Below are 20,905 nucleotides of genomic sequence, written 5' to 3' on the forward strand. Positions count from 1 at the left end.
CAGCTCCTTAGTGGAGTATGTTTAAGGCACCCTTAGCTGTACTGGTATTAGTGTTCCCCTTCTGGCACTTTCCACAGGCAGCTTCAAGATGCATAGCCTTCATTTACGTTTTGTCATCCACCTCCTTAGAAGGACTTCGGGCTACTGTACTGACTTGAAACAGAGACAGAATTGAAATCAGCAATGAAGGCAGCAAATTACATACCAAAATAGTTTTCTGTTGACTCAGGGATGGGTGGATTGAATTTTTAACCCAGCAGAGGGGAAAGGTTCTTTCAATGAATGTAGTGAAATTTTACCTCAGTCTTATGGGGGAAAAAAAGCATCCCATAAAGGAATTGTCTCATATATGATCTTAGGGAATGAGCATCACAGAACACATGCTTTTTCTAGAAAATTAATATGTGAGCACCTGTGATTTAAGAATCCAGGAAATTACAAGATAGTTAGCTTAGTCATTGTTTAGTGAAGCTATTACAAAATAAAATTATTAAGTGCTAATTATTAAGTTGTGTTTCCCTTCACAACTTATTTGGAAAAAGTGCTTCTGATCTTGCGCATGGCACCTCATTGCTACTAATTAAAGCAGCCCATCTTTTTTCAGGTTTCTGCATGAGCCTGAAATTTAAAGAAAAATGCAGCTGCTTTAAAAACCACATTAACTTTAATGCATTTGACTTCTTAAACCAGCTGCACCTTTTTTCAAGAGCTGTGCTCATGTGAAGTCTAAAAGCTTTTTCTAAATCATTTTTGACATGTGCACAGCCCTCTTAAGCATTCTGAAATGCAACTCTTGTATGACCCTGACTGCCTTTTCAAAGGCCCTGAAGACCTGTTTTTCCCCCCCAGACACTGGGTTGGGAGGCTTTATACTGGTCTTGACTACAGGTAGTTCCCGGCTTAAGAATGCCTGGTTTCCAGATGACCCATAGTTAAGAACAGAGCCTATTGTAGCAAAATTTGAGTTAATTATACAATGGCTGGAGTTAATTACACAATACTACTTATACAGTATTATACAATACTGTTCCAACTTACATACAATTTCGACTTAAGAACAAACTTGGGAATAGAACTTGTTCTTAAACTGGGGATTACCTGTAATTTTGAATTATTTTAGTTGGTTTTGGTTGCTTGAAATTGCCTCTGGTGCAATGTGTTTTACTGTATTTTAATGCCTTTGCTATTTTCAATTCTGTACACTGCCCTGAGCTGCATGTTGATTGGGCAGCTATATAAATTGATTAAATGAATGAATAAGAAACTGTATTGAAACTAATACTTTATTACTTGCTTGTTAATTTTCTAGAGTGCGAATTGAGCAGTGAGGTTGCCATTTTTTGCCTTTATAAAATCATTTATTAAGCAATTAATAGGGACAAAGTATAGCCCCAAGAGACTCTTACCTAACTGCATGCTCTGAGAAAGTAGATAAAGAATTTTTTTTTGTATTTTTCAAAACATTTTATTTATACATTCATTTATTTATTAGATTTGGAGGCTGCTAACTCCCAAATTACTATGGGCAGCTTACGGTTTAAAAACAGAAAAAACATACTAAAAAAAATCTAAAGAAAAAAAAACTGAAGCACCCCCCCCCTGAATATTAGAATATAGAACCTTTAAATAAAACTCCATGAGAAATTAAGGACAGGTAACATGTTTTCTAGTGCATGCATGGTTATCCTGTGGAATGTGCTATTGCAAGATACAGTAATAACTACAAATCTGGATATCTTTGCAAGATTATTAGAATAATTTATGGGGAATTAGACTGTTAATGGGCACCTGTAACAATGCCTATATATTACTGCCGGTAGGATTCTCAGGAGAGATTGTTATGAAGGTTGATTGGGCAGGTGGTATTGTCCTTATGTTCTTGTGGACATCTGGTCTGCTATTGTAATACTGGAATGCCAGTCTAAATGGGACAAAGCTTTGATCCAGCACAATTCTTTTGTGAGGATCTTCAGTTAAGATAGATCAAGTCAAGAGACCATGAGCAAGGTGACATTTTTTAAAAAGGTCACGTGAAAGATCATGGCTACTAATAAAAGTGGGGAATGCTTCCACTGTATTCCTCTTGTTTTTTCCTACAGATACAGAGGAAAAACAGAGGGACAGACTACATTATGCACTGAATGGAAGTTCTCTTTATAGCCTCTTTGGGGCTTAGTTCCCTTTATGGAAGCCTAACAGACTGAAGTACAAATGTGTGACTACTTTGTATATAACGACAAGAGCCCAAGGGCCACACATACACACAAGGGACAGATAGACAAATGGGGACACATAAAGAAAAAGAGTGACAGGTTAGCTTGCAAAATGGGCTTGAACAGGTCAGTAAAAGGTCTAACTCTCCGTTTTTGTTTTGTACCCAAGCATATTGTAGCCCATTGGTGAGCTTCAATGGATCATGCAAACCCAGAATGTAAGGATAATTCAGTAACCAAGTGAAGGTTTATGTACAAATCCAGCCAGTGAAGAGCAAGCACAATGAAACACACGAACTCAGGAGGACAAACTTATAGACTGGCATCCATGTGGAAGGGTAGAAGCGGTTAAAATCCTCCTTCAAGATTTTATTATACAGTATAGCCTACATCAATAGTGTTTCAGCATTCTTGTGGAGTCTGTTTCCTGATAGGGCCTACCTTCAATCTTGAAAGCCTGTTTTTCTTTCCCTCCTTGTTATACCGAAGTAGTTAAGGTGGAGTCAATCTGAGTTTCCAAGGTTTTCTTTGTTTCTTGGGCTTAACATGTTTTTGTAACTGTCACCGCATAGTTCCTCCAAGATTATCTCTTTGGCTTTCTGCAATTATTCTGTACTATTGTTTATTTATATTGTTGTTAGTTTGTCCTGCATGTTTTTGCATTATGTTCACCTAGTTCTTACAGTAAAGCTTTATCAATGCTTGATGTGATGAGGTGTTTTTTCTTAATCAGTTAGTTGTTGCAGAGCCTGAAACTGATTTGGGCTGAGAGGAAGTGATTGGCCCAAGGTCATCCAGCTGGCTTCCATGCCTATGGGAGGACTAGAATCTGGGTCTCCATGGTCAGTCCAGCACCTTAACCACTACACCACACTGACTCTCACTATTATTTATTATATTTAATATATTTGATAGTTCTATTGTTTAAAGCCCTCTCTCATTGAAAATGGCATGTGTGTGCATGTGATGTAAAGAGCAGACTTTAACTCCTCATCAGCTGATGTTTAGTTTGCTTCCTACTAAGGGAGAATTCTTGCTGGCAGTGGAAGTCTAACTTCATAGAGTTATACTTTCTCTGAATTGCTTCCTCCCCATGCAAATAAATGGATATATGAGATAAATAGCCTGGCAGGAACCTCAGTACAGCCAAGTGAGCACAATGGAGTCTATGGCACTGTGTTGGAGATACTGGAACTGATGGACAACAAGAATTTGAGGAGCAGATAAAAGGAGAAGATAGTAAATCCAGGAAGAATGTGACAGTGAAGCAGGACTGGTAATTCAGTATAGATGATGCCCAAGCACTCCCCTGCACACTGTGGAGACCCCAGAGACTTCATACCATGCATACCCAGATGATGAACGTATAACTGACCCATTATGTCAACATACACTACTAATGAAGACAGTACTTTTTAATGTATGTAGTACAGAGATCAAACAGCGTATTACAAGATAGCGAATAAGGGAACAACAAGCAAGAGAAACAATTTCTCCTTTAAAAAATTGGAGGGTCTGTAATTATTTCATCTATCATTCCTAACCAGAATCAAAGTTATCTAAGAAACCGAAGTAAAGCAAGCAGAAATTCTTTTCCTACACCCTCCCCCAACATCACAACATAGAGAAGTATGTTCTGTTGAATGAAATTGAACGAAGGATATAACACTTCTGAAAAATTTAAAGCAACAGAATAAACCCAATTTTTAGTAAATATGGGGGTTTTTTTGTTAGAAAAAGAACAAAGGCTATTGAACTCTAAAGAATTAGCATCTCTTTATTTTTGCCAATTTAGGAGAAGCAGACAGGCAAACATTTAACATAGAAAATAGAAGAAGCCATCAACATAGTACTAAAATGAAGAAAATTATATTTTACAGATACAAACTATAATTTTCAGAAAAAGGTGGTGGAAACAAAGCTCAAAATGCAGGTTTTGTCATGTAATATAATCAGTTTTTCTTGAATCTGGTACTGTTACTATCACCAATTCTTACAGTTTCTGATATTTTATTTTTATTATTTTATCTTTTTATGAACTTCTAAAAGCTAAAGCTTAACTGTATTGAGAGAACCTTTCTTTTGTGTCATTTACTTCTTTATTTGGTTTACTTCCAAGCATAGACAAATTACTTTTGTATAAAAATATATATAATTTTGAAAAAAAATGAAACTATTTTGTGATCCATTTTTCATGTTTTCCAAGTTTATGGGGAAAAAGGCCGCAGGCAGGGGAAAAAAAATTTTTTCCTAGCAAGTAGGGCAGGTTTCCAAATCTCTGAACTTAATATTAACTATAATCACACTGAATCAGATCAAATCTGTTTACTTGAATAAAATGTATAGACTTGCATAGAATTTGGAGCACTTAAGCTCACTGATTTTAGTCAGTTTTTCAGTGGGTAACCAGAATAGAAGTTCACTTTTCTTGGCATAGTGTGAATCAACACCCAAAGTTAACAGGCCTGTCTCATTAGCAGCCATCCTTTGGAATCAGGACACAATTCTGAAGGGCGGAAGTCAACATTCTATGTTTTCTTTCTTTTTTTCACTTTTTAAAAAAAAATCCTATCTTTTTCTTTTTCTTATTTTGTTCACATTTTTAATACTTTTATTGTATTGTAAAATTCTAACAAAAATATTTAAAAAAAAGAATCAGTACACAATTTTAATGAAGACAGATTTAGATGCAAACTCAGAAGAATTCAAATTTCTTTCGAGTTTTGTAGAAAGTCTTTATGTAACAGTTGGGTATTGTGTTTGAGTGTTGATTCAAGGAAAGTTGTCCATGCTCTGTTTGACCAATTTTCTTAGATCCATGGGTTGAGGCATTCTTTTATTTATGATTTTAAAAATTGAAAAGTTTTAACTGCTGTTATTTTAATATTTTTAACTTGTTTTGTTTTTAAATTTATTGTACACTGCTTTGTGATGTTGCTGATACGGCAAGTTCAGAGAAATTGTTCCAACAAAAAAAATGAATTGTACAATTTGTTAAATTGTGTGTATACAACCTTTTTTTTTACTTCTCTGGAGCTTTCTATGTACTTCTGTTTTGGTGCTAGAAATATTACAAAGTAGTTTACCTGGTATGAAACCACACATACCTTTTCACATTACTTGACAAGACCTCAAATAATTCAAAAAATAATCCTATACCAATTTACCTGGGAGTTAGCCCCACTGAAATTATGGGATTGCTTTGTGACTGGATATGTATGAGATTATCCTTCCTGACTGAACAGAACAGTAGTTAACGTGGAAAAATCTATCTATCTATCTATCTATCTATCTATCTATCTATCTATCTATCTATCTATCTATCTATCTATCTATCTATCTATCAGATTTGTCACTCTGGGTGGTTTACAGAAAAAATAAATACTAATTAAAAATACAGTATAGCAATTTAATGCCTGCAGATACTTGATAGACTTGGTGTTATAGTCTCCACGCTCCACCTCTGACCATCTCCACTTCATACTACCCCTCCTCTTTTAAAATATTTTAGTTTATGCCAGAATTATTGATAAATCTTATGCTAGAGTTCTGCACTGATTATACCAGTTCATTTTCATCATTTGGAATACACAGAAACCACTTGGTACACTTTATTTTCCCTATTTTGGTGATTTTCCCTTCCTATTGGCTGAACCAGTCAACTGCTTTCTGCAGCCAAGCTGCAATTGGTCAGAGAGTTTCTGAGCTGCCCCTTGAAAGAGAGTTAACCCTGCAGCTGCCAGGTCACTAGCCAGTACATTAGAAAATTGACCTTCCTCCTATTACAATGTACCTTCTGTCCAGAAAGACAGAGAGATACAAAGTTCGCATTTTGAATGAACAATTAAAAAGCTAAAATGCAATATGCAAATCTCACCAGCCATCTGTCAAGTTCTGCTTGGGAGGGAGTCCCCAGTACTGCCCAGGAGGCTACAGGATTTAAAAGCAGCAAAATTCAGAAGCAGAGGCAGTTTGATGAAATGGAATTATTTTATTTTACTTTATCACTGAATCTGTGGCATTAAGGCAGATCTTATTATTGATGTTGTGGGCCACAGATGAGATAAACAGGACTTTATTATTTTCATATATCTGCATATGTTGTTATGTACCATTGCTTAGCAGTATGGTTTGGTTGTTTTGTTTTTCTTTTTAATCATTTAACATGTATAATTAGCATGGATACTTAAATGGCAAATTCTATCTTCTTCATTGGATAATCATAAAAAGTTAGAACTTAATCATTTACACTTCACTCCCAAACATTTTGTTCAATTGTATATTCGTTGTAAGAATAGCCGTATTTAGTCATCTACACCTAAACTATTCCTGGCCAGGCAAACATTGGTAGATGATAATTGTTATAATTCAGATAATTGAGAATGCTTTTCTCTACCAGGTTCTTGTATATACTTTGCTTAAAGGATCGTTTGAGATATGTTTTTGGTCTTTCAAGTAATGAAAGTTCACCTTCTACTACTTGACGCACAAGTTCTTGCATTGAAGGAACATCTTCCTGTAAGCAAGAAATGGGAAAAGTAAATGTCTGAAGATAATAATTAGCTTGATTGAAGTGCTCAGTGTGGCATCACCATCTTCTGTCAGCATAATATGAGTAATGCACAAGGATTTCAAAATAACCCACAGATAAATAAATTGAGCACACATTAGTAAAATGATGCACCAGAAAGAGAATTCTAATCTAAGACAAAAGTCAACCTGGGATTTATTGCTTTGTGTCTTTAGCCACAGGCTATCTCTTAAGCCTCTCTTTCACCTTCACTTATTCCCAAGGCCCTGACAACAAATTCAGAGAAGCAGCTGCTCACCACATTCCCTGGAACGCAGGCAGACATGCCAGTTGATCCTCAAAGTGCTGCCTAGCACATGCCATGTTCATTTCAATAGAATCTGTGTTGACAGAACACTTTTATTACTCAAATTTAAGGAAGCCTGACACCAGTGAAAGTGCAGTTTATCACACAGCGTTCATACTGTCAGTGTGAGAGGACAATTTCTTTTCTCATTAATCTATAATGACAATAGAAAGTATACATAATCTACATTCATATCACCCTTTCTTCCATCCCCATTTTTTTTTTACTACCCCAACCCATCAGCTATATTATCTCTATTGAAACCTGCAAGGTAAGGCATGCTTTTAAGATATTTTGTAAAGTACCATTTATGTAGCCTGTGCTATATAAAAATACACAACTACCGTAAAATCAATAATTTTTCTGTTCTAAATCATATTAATAGGCGATAGTTGTATAAGTGTATACATATAGCATTGCTTAATCCCCAGATATACTTGAACTGCCTTCTTCAAAAGAATCATTTGAATTATAACTGAGAAAGAAAGTAAACATTGTCACTGTATTGAAATACATATGATTCACCCCATCAACATACTTCTGTAAGACATCCAGTGTATTGATAACCTATAGCATCACTGACTACAAACAGAAAAGGAGTTTGATCCAAAGAGGCTAATGCAATTGCACTGATAGAATTTCACCTTATGTTTGACAGTGGGCTAACTGTGCTTCATTTACTATTAACATATTTTAAAATCCTCTAGACTACCTTAGTACTGGGGATCAAGAAGATACCCAAATTATTGATTTAGGTGTCTGACAAAAGTTCATAAGGTAGCTTTTGCCCCTAAGCTGTGGTAAGAAGTAGAGGTGAGGTTCAGCAACATAACTTTATTGGCACAAGTTGCATTGTGCCTCAGTTTGGATGGTGCAATATTGGTACAGCAGCCAATCAGGCTGAATTTCCAAGATGATGATGATTGCATAGGTTCCATACTGAGGAAAACTAAGAAAATCAGGAATGCGAAATGTTGGGAGCATTAAACTTTCCACAGAATATAAAAATAAAACACAAAGGAATTTAATATTAATAGAAAATACACAAGAAGAACAATTTGGAGTCCCCAAGTACTAAGAGTGAGGAGAAAATCAGACTATTTTAGAATGAAATACCTGATAATCATATGCAAAGGACATTAGACCATACAGAATAGGACTGTGTTGGAAGAAGTCTAGAAGTGACTCAGAAAATAAAACAAGTATTTAATTTATGGAGGAGGAAAGATTAAAATCAATATATATATATATATATATATATATATATATATATATATGTATGTATGTATGTATGTATGTATATGTATATATATGTATATATATGTATATACGCACATACACACACATATACACACATACATACATACACACACACACATACATATATACAGTGTATATATGTATGTATGTATTTATATCCAACAAGTTCTAAAAGGCTCACAATGAATAATAATAAAACTAAAATATTAAAATATTAAATAAAGCAACAGCAGAAAAGCAAAGGCTGCAATAATATAGCCCAGTGTAAAGTGCATTATAATAATCCAGATGAGTTCTAATAAAGGCATCTCACAGAATTACATTCTCCAGAAACTGATTAAGTTGGTGCATCATCTTCAGTTGGATAAGGGTGCTCCTAGTTGCTCCTAGTACCAGAGCCTCAGGAGTCAAGGCCATGTCCAGGAAAACCCCAGAATAAGTGTTAAGAAAAGTAAAGCTACCTGATAAATTATGAATATATTAAAGGTCAGATATTCCGGACGATTTTCAGTCCATCTTACCTTAAAGGTAGTACATTTTCCGACAACAGAAATGAAGGCTGTAGGCTGAATATGAGTAAAATATTTGGAGAAAAGCCCATAACTCTATCCCAAGATACATATCTTGCATTCAAAAGGACTTAAGAGTTAATCCTAACAACTCCAATTAAATAATATCAGCAAGACCAAGAAATATTTCTGTAGTCAAGACACCAATGAACATGGCCGGTGTACACAATCCAGCTTTAGATGGAATAGCAGATAGACAGTTTTGTATGCATTCATACAAACACTTATTTAAAACATTCTATTCTAATTAAATAGGGTAATATGTACCTTATTTCCATCTTGCTGAGCAGTAGGCACAATTTGCTGAGGTTTTTCAGTTTCCAATCATTGCTTGGACTACTAACAAACCTTATGTGAATAACCAAATAACGAAGTCTCTTTTCACAGTTGAATTAGATATTTAGACAATACTGGATTTTTAAGCTTGTATGGTTTAAGATGTTTTGGTCTAATTACACTGCAATATGATAACTGTTCCTCTTAACTTAGAGTAGTAGTTGTAACTCACATCTGTTACTCCCAAGAATAAAAATTAAAACAGTTATTAGCATAATTTTGTCATTTATTGTAGAACAAACAAATGACTTTATAATGATTTGAAAAACGTTTTGGTATAGAAAAAGAAATACAAGAAACCTATTGCTTTGAATGCTGTAAAGATAAGGTACATAAATATTATCAGCATAGAAAAAAAATGCTTCCAGAAGTGGATGTATGGAAATTTAAAAGAAATGGATGTATGTTTTCTTGGCAATTAAAATACAGTATCATGGGTTTGTAGCAAAGTATTACAATATGAGACCCCTGGTACTTATTGTATTTAATCTGAGGTTTGCAGATCATAGTGTAAGAAACAATTCACAATTATCTGCAGATTAATTCAAATATGCACATTTGACTCTCAGATGGCTGTATATACAGTAAGCTGAGGAAGTTAGAGGATTTCTTGCCTTATGAATTTGCCAGTTAAAGGACTCAGTCATAAAGTAACATCACAGAAGGGTAAAGAAGTAGAGAAAGTTGCTTAGGATTCTGCAAGGCTAGTACCAAATTTTCAGTGTTTGTAGCTAACAAATGAACAGTCCTAACAATAATTGACCTATATACTGCCTGGAGAAAGAAGTTCCCAGGTCATTTTAAAAATTACAATTTATTTATTTTGGTAATCCTAGCCATGGTAGGAAATGTGTGCTTCCCATTTAAAACCACTCAGAAATCCAAGTTCTCTGCATATAGCTGTGATTGAGCACCACTGAACTTAAGGAAAAGAGAAGAAAAGGAAAAAAGGAAGGAAAGAATAAAGGCAGAAGCTTACTAATATTTCTTAGACCTTATTTCTAGTTTGATTTTTACATTAAAAAAAATGTATTAAACAACTTGCCAATGCATGAAGATTAAATTTATCAATGTATGTACACATGTGTATCTCAAACATGCAAAGAGAGAGAAAGCAAGAGCAAACAATAGGTTATGCCAGGCTGATATTGTAATGTCCATTGATGGTGGATGAATAAAAGTATAGAGCAGTCCCAATGTTGTTATCAGCCTCCTGGTGGGTTAGATTTTTTTTAGGGAAATGCAGCACATGCAGTGGGGTTGAAGTTGATTGTAGTAGTTATATGACACCTTCTGGGGAATGAGAATTGGGCACCAGCACAATTGATTACATCATTATCTCAACCAATGAGCTTAACTTACTGGACTCTTTAGGTGATAATGAACAGGCCAGATGGTGGCCACCTTCTGTTGACCCCAAATTTACAGTTTCCTCAAACCTGCACACACCTTGATAAATTTCACCATATTGATCTAGAACAGATGCACTGCAATGAGGGCCAAATGAATTAATAGGTTGAAAAAAAAATACACATTTGTTCCATCCACACCAGATACAACAAATTTCCTTTAAACTAATGAATAAGGGACCAATAATTTAGCAAAGTTTAAAATTTTGACTTGAAGCTCTGTAGAGCCCCCTGCTGGAAGACAGAGTGCAGAACTCACATCCTAGGCAACAAAGATCTAAATCTTGGTTTAATCTAGAATGTGTGCATGCTAAAGAAGAACATATTAGCTGCTATCCCCTATATTGGAAGAACTGACATCTTCTCAAAATTTAATGACAAAAAGACTGTTAAAAGAAACAATTTCTGAGGAAAAAAAAACAAAGCTTTTGGGTGGAAAGTTGGCATCAACTGATTGCAACCATAAAATCCAACAATTCCCACACCTTTGGCATACGGTGATTCAAAACTGATCTATAAACTTGCTTGTTACATATCTGCAACTGCATAAGAAGCTTACTTTTGATTATAATATAAGCAGGAAAGTGCTGCTGCTGTGTCATTAAACCTCCTACCAATCTGGCCAATGGTATCTACTGGGGCAATTAATAGATCAGTTGAAATCAAATGAAGCCCCTGATAGCAATTATATCCCTGCTGAGGTTTTTCAACATAACAGAGACTGGTGGACACCTGTTTTGGCAATTCTTTCTACCTTTACTGATAAGATCACTTATGTCCCAAAAGACTGGGCTGCACCAATCATTATCCCAATTTATAAGAAAGGACAAAAGAAAGATCCTGCCAATTTTCAGCCAATTAGGTTCCTGAACATAGTTAGTAAAATGTACACCAAAGGTTTATATCAAAAACTCTCTGATTGGATATCAGACATCCAGATCTTGGTGGAAGAGCAATGTTTAGATAAGGTAGATGTACAGTTAATCATGCAATGATCTTATATCCATCTGGTAGAGAAATATGCCCATAGCTTTAAAATTCCACTACATGTAGCCTTTGTAGATTTAAAATCATGCTTTGATTCTATTTCCAGAGAAATTCTATGGAAGAAATTGCTTCACCATAGATAGAAGACTCCTTTTATTGATACACTAATACCAGTCTGAGGGTTACTTGTGGCTCCTAAGGTCAACAGATTTAATCCCTCTAACTCAGGATGTTAAACAAGGATGTATTCTTATCCTACTACTTTTTAATTTTTATATAAACTTGGTGATCTCAAATCTTAACAGCCTGGATTTTCATCTCTGAACTGGCCAAGAGGTATATCCCAGTCCTCTTCTATATTGACAATTTGGCTACGCTGTTATGCTTGGTTATAGTATTGAGGAAGACTTGAAAACCCATTTACACTATTGTGAAGACCAGGAGTTGTCAATCAACTATCAGAAAACTAAAGTTTTGACTTCTGCTATGAGAGTGAAAGAGTATATCTATACAAGTAGTCCTCGATTAATAATGGTAATTGGGATTGGAATTTCTGTCATTAAGCGATGCGGTTGTAAAGCGCAACATCATGTGACTGCATTGGTTATTGATGACAATCCTGGCAGTTTCCGCTGCCATCATTAAGCAAGGTTCACAAGTTGTTAAGAGAGAACCTCCTCACAACCAAAGTCAATGGGGAAGGCAGCAGGAAGTTGCAAGTCCCAGGTGGCTCACAAGGAGGCCGGTAGGCAGGTAAGTGGATGCTGCCGGGTGGGGGAGGGTGCATGGGGGGCCACTGCGGCATGACATGAGTGCAATGAGGCTTGGGGTGGTTGCTGCCAGGTAGGAGAGGGCACATGAGCATGTGTGAAGGGCTGCTGCGGTATGGCACAAGTGCAGTGTGGCTTGGGGTGGCTGCTGCTGGGTTGGGGACACTTACCAGAGCAACTTGCAACCTTCCCTTCTGGCTTCCCCATTGACTTTGCTTGTGAGAAGCCAGCAGGGAAGGTTGCAAATGGCAATCACGTGACAATGAGACATTGCAACCGTTGTAAATGCGAGCCAGTTGCCAAGCCTCCAGATTACAATCACGTGACCACGGGGTTGCTGGGACAGCTGGAACTTCAAGGACCGGTCGTAACTACCACTTATTCAGCACTGTCATAACTTGGAACAGGTCGTTGCATGAATGGTCGTTAACTGAGGACTATCTCTACTATCAATGGTAATATACTGTGAATGATAACAAAATAGATCAAGTGAAGTTCTTTATCTAGGAATAACATTTCATGCATCTGAGAGGCAAGATGTCCAATCAGATTACTTGTTTTAAGTTTCTCAGAGAAGCAGTATAGCCATTCATTCTTTTTTTAATACTGGAAGGACAGTATATTCCTACCATGCTGACATTTTATGAGGCCAAGCTGATAGCACAATTGCTCTATGTTCAACTGGGTCCCAGTGGAGAAGGTGCAATCTAAATTCTGCAGGTACTTAAATTTGTCTCCAATGTTGCCATAATAACTGGTTATCAGAAGAGTAGAGACTGAATCTGTATTGTTATTCCAGGTAATGACCTCATTGGACTAGTTTCTGTAATAATTAGAGACAGCTTTTGTTCACAGTAGAAGTTAAGGTTTAGAGATAAACTGATATTACTGTAAATGGCATTTCATGGGAACCCCTGTAATCATTCTACTATATCAAGCTAATAAGGGTATAAAATAGAATTCTTAATATAGAGTGACAACATACAGTACAGTCAGCCTTGGCCCAGGGTGACTTAAACTATGGAGGCTCCAGCCCAGCTAATTACTGTCAATGTTTGATGAGCTGTAGATACTCTACCTTCTTTGGCTAGGCTAGAGGATCTCCCCTCAACTTATTCCCTCTTATCTTGATGGTATATACTATTGCAAGATCCCTTTCCTGGAATGTATCTGCCCATGTTATGATACTGTCATTTTTATCAGGATCTAAATGACACTCTAACTTCTCCTCTCTTCTCCTTTTTTTTAATATATAATGTTATTGAAAAGTTTAAACACAAGAATTAGACTAATACAAACTAAAATAGAGTGAAAAAGAAAAGAGAAAAAAGAAAAAATGAAAGAAAAAACTAAAGATGTGAAAAGAAAAAGAGTAGCAGAAAAATAGAAAAGAAAGAAGAAAAGATATAAAGAAGTGGCTTCCAATCTTCTTTACAGCAGTTATAAGTACAATTATAAATTAACTTCTCTCCTTAAAATTACATTGTGACTCTTCTTTCTGTAATCTATCTTCTCCTAAAGAATCTATCAGGTAGAGGAGGTATACATCTCACTTCTTTGGTCAGACCTCCAGACCAAAGTTACCCACACTAGCTAACTTTTGTTCAGCAGGTATGAAAATTCACTCTCAGCTAACATCTGGCACATTGAGTTGCTTACCAAATCGATAACATGCTCTAATTGTCAACTGTCCCCTTTTTGCTCCATTTGTAATAATTAAATGCTTATTCATTTTTGTTACACATGTATGTTTAAATGTATTCCCAATGCTAAGCGACATTTTATTTTTTGTTACACAATATTACGACAAATTTATTTTAGGTCTTGACTAGGTGATATATTTTACATAGTTCATATAGTCTTCACATCTTCTAGTCTGATAATGTGTTGTACGTTTTGTTTGTGACATTGTGTAGTGCCTTTGTATTTCTGTTTATCACACTGACTGGCCATTGACTATAACAAATAACACTAATAATATATTAAGGACCGGAGGAGTTTATGGATGTAGAGTGTTAAATAAGGCAGCAAAATTCCCTTCCCTTCCCTTCCCTTCCCTTCCCTTCCCTTCCCTCTTACAGCAATCCTTGCGCTGAAGTAACAATAGTTTTTTTTTTATGCTCAGAAACTGTTTTCTCATATATTGTATGAACTCAATTGTGAAGTTATGTTATTCTCTTGTTACCCACAGAGCAGACTCTAGGAGTATGCTGCAAGCTAGATCAAGTGTCATTAAATAATTGAAAAAAGTCATGGACAGTATTAGGCTTATCTGTCATGTTCAATTAGCAGCATACACTGCCTAGAACTATTAGAAATAATCAACACATAATATCAGGCTTTAAAAAATTAAACTAAGCACAAAATCTGGGATTCCATGAATGAAACACGCAGTTTTAAGAGTATTTATGCAGTATAAAATTCAAGTAATAGAAATCTATTTTGTTAGTGGGCAGAAAGAAATGCCTGATAAACAACAAAAAAATAGAGCTTCAAACCATGACCCTGTATACCCATATTTCCCATTGCCATGATAAATTATGATAAAAAATTATGATGCTGATGCTGATATATATTCCCCCAGATTCCATAGTTACTGTTAATTGAAGAAAGCTCATCAAGATTTCCAGACTAAAGAGAAGGGCTATAGCTCAATGGTAAACCTTCTGCTTTACATGCAGAAGTTCTCACATTTAATTTTATTCTCTCCTCCACCAATGGGCTGGGACAGACTCCAGTGTGAAACCCTGGTTGAAAGCTAATGTAAGTCAGTGTAAATAGTATTGAATTAAACAGATCAATGGTCTGACTCATTAAAAGGCCCACATTCTAGGATGTGGGACCCTTTTCTTGACAAATAATATAAAGTTGATATTCCCATGAAATAAACAATACATGCTTAAGTTAATGTATTACATTTCTGTCACTGAATTAAACAACATTAAACAACAAAGAATAAGTGCAGGAAAAATGGATGTGTATTGTAGAAAGACATGCTACATGTACAATCACAATCTACACTGCAGCCTCCCCTGTCCCCCACTTAGAAAAACTCCCGTGATGCCTACAGAAAGGATGGCATATACCTGTTCATTTATTTTTTGAGGAAAATGATCCAAAGCTACATATTTGCGTGTGGCAAAAGTATCTGAACCTCTAGGATTACAGTATCAGTTCATTTGAAGTGGAAATTAGAGTCAGGTGTTTCAGTCAATGGGATAATAATCAGGGGTTAGTGTGGGAGGTCCTGCCTTATTTAAAGAACAGAATTCTGGGTATTCAGTATCAAATTCTGATCTTCATAACACAGTATGTGGAAATGTGTCATGGCTTGATCAAAGGAGATTTCTGAGGCCCTCTGAAAAAACAGTTGTTGATGCTCACCAGGCTGGAAAAGGTTACAAACTATTTTCAAAGAGTTTGGATTCCACCAGTCCACTGTCAGGCAGATTGTATACAAATGGAGGCAATTCAACACCATTGTTACCCTCTCCAGGAGTGGTCGACCAACCAAGATCACACCAAGACCAAGGCATGTAATATCTGGGAAGTCTCAAAGAACCCCAGGGTAATGGCTAAGGAACTAAAGGCTTCTCTTGCATTGGCCAATGTCAGTGTTCATTAGACCACCATCAATAGAATATTGAACAACAATGGTGTGCATGGCAGGTTGCAAGGAAAAAACAAAAAGAACATTGTCTACAAACTACAGTTTGTGAAAGACCCTGTGGATAAGTCAGCTATTGGAAGAATGCTCTGGGAAAGACAGGACCAAAATATAACTTTTTGGCTTTAATGAAAAGCATTATGTTTGGCAAAAGGTAAACACTGCATTCCAGCATAAGAACCTTATTCCACCTGTGAAACATGATGGTGGTGGTATTATAGTTTGGGCCTCTTTGCTGCCTGTGGACCAGGAAGGCTTGTCATCATTGATGGAACTATGAATTCGGAGTTGTACCAGCAAATTTTACAGGAAAATGTCAGGGTAGCTATGCGTGAACTGAAGCTCAAGAGAAAATGGGTCATGCAGCAAGACAACAACCCAAAAACACAAGTCATATGATCAAAGAATGGTTAAAGCAGAAGAAAGTTAATGTTTTGGAATGGCTGAGTCAAAATCCTGACTCTTAATCCTATGGAAATGTTGTCGAAGGACCTGAAGCAGGCAGTTCATGCTAGGAAGCTTGCCAACATCCCTGAGTTGAAGCTGTTCTGAAAGGAGGAATGGGCTAAAATTCCTCCAAGCCAATGTGCAGGATTGATGAACAGTTATCAGAAATGTTTATTTGCAGTTATTGCTGTCCAAGAGGGGTACACCAGTTACTGAAAGCAAAAGTTCAGATACTGTTGCCATACAAATACGTAGCTTTGGATCAATTTCCTTGATAAATAAATGAACAATTATAATGTTTTTTACTCATTTGTTTAACTGGGTTCTCTTTATCTAATATTAGGACTTGTATGGAGAACAGATCACATTTTAGGTCATATTTATGCAGAAATATTGAAAATTCAAAAGGGTTCACAAACTTTTAAGCACCACTGTGCCAATATGCCCAATGCAAATTGAGAATTAGTGGAAACCCTTCACCCTTCCCACCCCCCAGTGCATTCTCTACTGTTGATTCCTGAAACAATATTTCCTTCCCCATCCTGTAAACCAACCCTCCTGTCTTCTCCATGAAATTCCTCCTTTACATTCAGTCTTTTCAGTTTTCTCATACAGGTACTATTTTCCTGCATCATTTCTGCAGTATTTGTCAGCTCTCATTACTGCCTCATCAAGTCTTCTAATTCTTCTTCTGTGTGCTGTTTCTCTTAGGGACAATTTACTTCACACATGTTACATTTACCATTTAGTGATTCCCAAATCAAGCAAGGGTTGCATACTTGCATTGTTGTTGTTTAGTCGTTAAGTCGTGTCCGACTCTTCGTGACCCCATGAACCATATTGCGCCAGGCCTTCCTGTCCTTCACTGCCTCCCTGAGTTTGCTCAGTTTCATGCTCATTGCTTCAGTGATGCTATCTAACCATCTCATCCTCTGCCGTCCTCTTCTCCTTTTGCCTTCAATCTTTCCCAGCATCAGGGTCTTCTCCAAAGAGATCTCTCTTCGCATTAGGTGACCAAAGTATCTGAGCTTGAGCTTCATTATCAATCCTTCCAATGAGCAATCAGGGTTGATTTTCTTTAAGATGGACTGGTTTGACCTCCTAGCAGTCCAGGGGACTCTCCAGCAGCACAGTTCAAAGGCATCAATTCTTCGGCGCTCAGCCTTCTTTATGGTCCAGCTCTCACAGCCGTACATTACTACTGGAAAAACCATAGCTTTGACTATGCGGATCTTTGTCGGCAAGGTGACGTCTCTGCTTTTTAATATGCTATCTAGGCTTGCCATAGCTTTCCTCCCAAGGAGCAAGCGTCTTTTAATTTCATGGCTGCAGTCTCCGTCTGCGATAATCTTGGAGCCCAAATAAATGAAGTCTGTTACTGCTTCCATTTCTACCCCGTCTATTTGCCAGGAATTGATGGGTCCAGATGCCATGATCTTAGTTTTTTTAATGTTGAGTTTCAAGCCAGCTTTTGCACTCTCCTCTTTCACCCTCATCAAGAGGCTCTTTAGTTCTTCTTCACTTTCTGCCATTAGGGTGGTATCATCTGCATATCTGAGGTTGTTGATGATTCTCCCTGCAATCTTAATTCCGGCTTGTGATTCTTCCAGCCTGGCATTTCTCATGATGTACTCTGCATATAGGTTAAATAAGCAGGGTGACAGTATACAGCCTTGTCGTACACCTTTCCCTATTTTGAACCAATTGGTTGTTCCATGACCGGTTCTAACTGTTGCTTCTTGGCCCGCATACAGATTTCTCAGGAGACAGGTAAGGTGGTCTGGTACTCCCATCTCTTTAAGAATTTGCCAGTTTGTTGTGATCCACACAATCAAAGGCTTTTGCATAGTCAATGAAGCAGAAGTAGATATTTTTCTGGAACTCTCATGCTTTCTCCATGATCCAGCGAATGTTGGCGATTTGATCTCTAGTTCCTCTGCCTCTTTGAAACCCAGCTTATACATCCAGTTCATGTATTGCTAAAGCCTAGCTTGTAGGATTTTGAGCATAACCTTGCTAGCATGTGAAATGAGTGCAATTGTGCGATAGTTTGAGCATTCTTTGGCATTGCCCTTCTTTGGAATTGGAACATAAACTGACCTTTTCCAATCCCGTGGCCACTGTTGCGTTTTCCAAACTTGCTGGCATACTGAGTGCAGCACTTTAACACCATCATCTTTTAGTATTTTAAATAACTCAGCTGGAATACTGACATCTCCACTAGCTTTATTGTTAGCAATGCTTCCTAAGGCCCACTTGACTTCACTCTCTAGGATGTCTGGCTCAAGGTCAGTGATCACACCAGCATGGACATCAGGGACATTAAGATCTTTCTTGTATAGTTCTTCTGTGTATTCTTGCCACCTCTTCTTAATCTCTTCTGCTTCTGTTAGGTCCCTGCCTTTTTTGTCCTTTATCATGCCCATCTTTGCACTAAACGTTCCTTTGATATCTCCAATTTTCTTGTAGAGATCTCTAGTCTTCCCCATTCTACTGTTTTCCTCGATTTCTTTGCATTGTTCATTTAAGAAGGTCTTCTTATCTCTCCTTGCTATTCTCTGGAAATCTACATTCAGTTGCTTATATCTTTCCCTTTCACCCTTGCTTTTCGCATTCCTTCTTTCCACAGCTATTTGTAAAGCCTCATCAGACAGCCATTTTGCTTTCTTGCATTCCTTTTTCTTTGGGATGGTTTTAGTTGCTGCCTCCTGTACAATGTTACAGACCTCCGTCCATAGTTCTTCAGGCACTCTGTCTACCAAATCTAATCCTCTAAATCTATTCATCACCTTCACTGTGTACACACAAGGAATATGATCTAAGTCATACCTGAGTGGTCTAGTGGTTTTCCCTACATTCTTCAATTTAAGCCTAAATTTTGCAGTAAGAAGCTCGTGATCTGAGCCACAGTCAGCTCCTGGTCTTGTTTCTGCTGTCTGTATAGAGCTTCTCCATCTTTGGCTGCAAAGTATATAATCAATCTGGTTTCGGTATTGACCATCTGGTGATGTCCATGTGTAGAGTCATCTCTTGTGTTGTTGGAAAAGAGTGTTTGCTATGACTAGCTTGTTCTCTTGACAGAACTCTATTAGCCTTTGCCCTGCTTCATTTTGTACTCCAAGGCCAAACTTGCCTGTTATTCCGATTACTCCTTGACTTCCTACTTTAGCATTCCAATCCCCTATGATGAAAAGGACATCTTTTTGGTGCTAGTTCTAGAAGGTGTTGTAGGTCTTCATAGAAGCGGTCAACTTCAGCTTCTTCAGCATCAGTGGTTGGGGCATAGACTTGGATGACTGTGATATTGAATGGTTTGCCTTGGATACGCACTGAGATCATTCTGTCGTTTTTGAGGTTGTACCCCATTACTGCCTTTCCCACTCTCTTATTGACTATGAGTGCAACTCCATGTCTTCTAAGGGTTTCTTGCCCACAGTAGTAGATATAGTGGTCACCCGAATTAAATTCACCCATTCCCGTCCATTTCAGTTCGCTGATTCCCAAGATGTTGACGTTCAATCTTGTCATCTCATGTTTGACCACATCCAGCTTGCCTTGGTTCATAGTTCTTACATTCCAGGTACCTATACAATATTGTTCTTTACAGCATCGGACCTTCTTTTCGCTTCCAGATACATCCACAGCTGAGCGTCCTTTCGGCTTTGGCCCAGCCGCTTCACTCTTTCTGGAGCTACTTGGAATTGCCCTCCGCTCTTCCCCAGTAGCATATTGGACACCTTCCGATCTGAGGGGCTCATCTTCCGGCGTCATATCTTTTAGCCTTTTAACATTGTCCATGGGGTTTTCTTGGCAAGGATACTGGTGTGGGTTGCCATTTCCTTCTCCAGTGGACCACATTTTGTCAGAACTCTCTGTCATAACCTGTCCATCTTGGGTGGCCCTGCACGGTATAGCTCATGGCTTCACTGAGTTACACAAGCCCCTTCGCCACGACAAGGCAGTGATCCATGAAGGGGCATACTTGCATTAGTTTATACTATACCAGATATGCAAATCCTCTTATTTCCATCATTTCAAATGTAAAAAAGAAATATGTGAACAGAACTTCACCTTATGCTATGAAACTGATAGACAATAGATTCAAGATAAATAGAAAAAGAACTTATTAATGCAATCCTTAATTTATTTACAGAATTCCCTGAAATGTGGAGAAGGTTATTCCATTGAAACCAAACTACCCATTACAACAGAGATTTATTAATCTTTGCCCAGTGTTGTTGCTGTTTTTGCTAAAAGTGATTAACACAGACACCCCTCCCCCCCAAAACTATGACAGAGATGCTGTTCTAAGTATATTTTAGATAACACCTGTGTAATTTGAATCAGGGCTGCAGTACAGAGGTTGGCTT

General features: G+C 37.2%; 1 protein-coding gene across 2 annotated transcripts in view; it reads right to left on the reverse strand.

Annotated features, from left to right (window-relative positions):
- Positions 1-3,995: 3,995 nt before the first annotated feature.
- Positions 3,996-20,905, reverse strand: part of CFAP61 (cilia and flagella associated protein 61) — a 150,090-nt gene continuing 133,180 nt past the window's right edge. For both annotated transcript variants that reach the window (XM_088131401.1, XM_088131400.1), the window contains 2 exons: positions 19,693-19,695; positions 3,996-6,729 (listed from right to left, as the gene is read on the reverse strand). In XM_088131401.1, coding sequence (XP_087987527.1) covers positions 6,532-6,729; positions 19,693-19,695 — 201 coding nt within the window. In that variant the 3' untranslated portion in view covers positions 3,996-6,531. The remainder of the gene's footprint in view (positions 6,730-19,692; positions 19,696-20,905) is intronic.

Source organism: Python bivittatus, unplaced genomic scaffold (assembly GCF_059951505.1).
Source record: "Python bivittatus isolate LINGU-HERP-01145 unplaced genomic scaffold, Pbiv_v1 ctg000960_np1212, whole genome shotgun sequence".
In the NCBI taxonomy this organism is placed as follows: Eukaryota; Metazoa; Chordata; class Lepidosauria; order Squamata; family Pythonidae; genus Python; species Python bivittatus.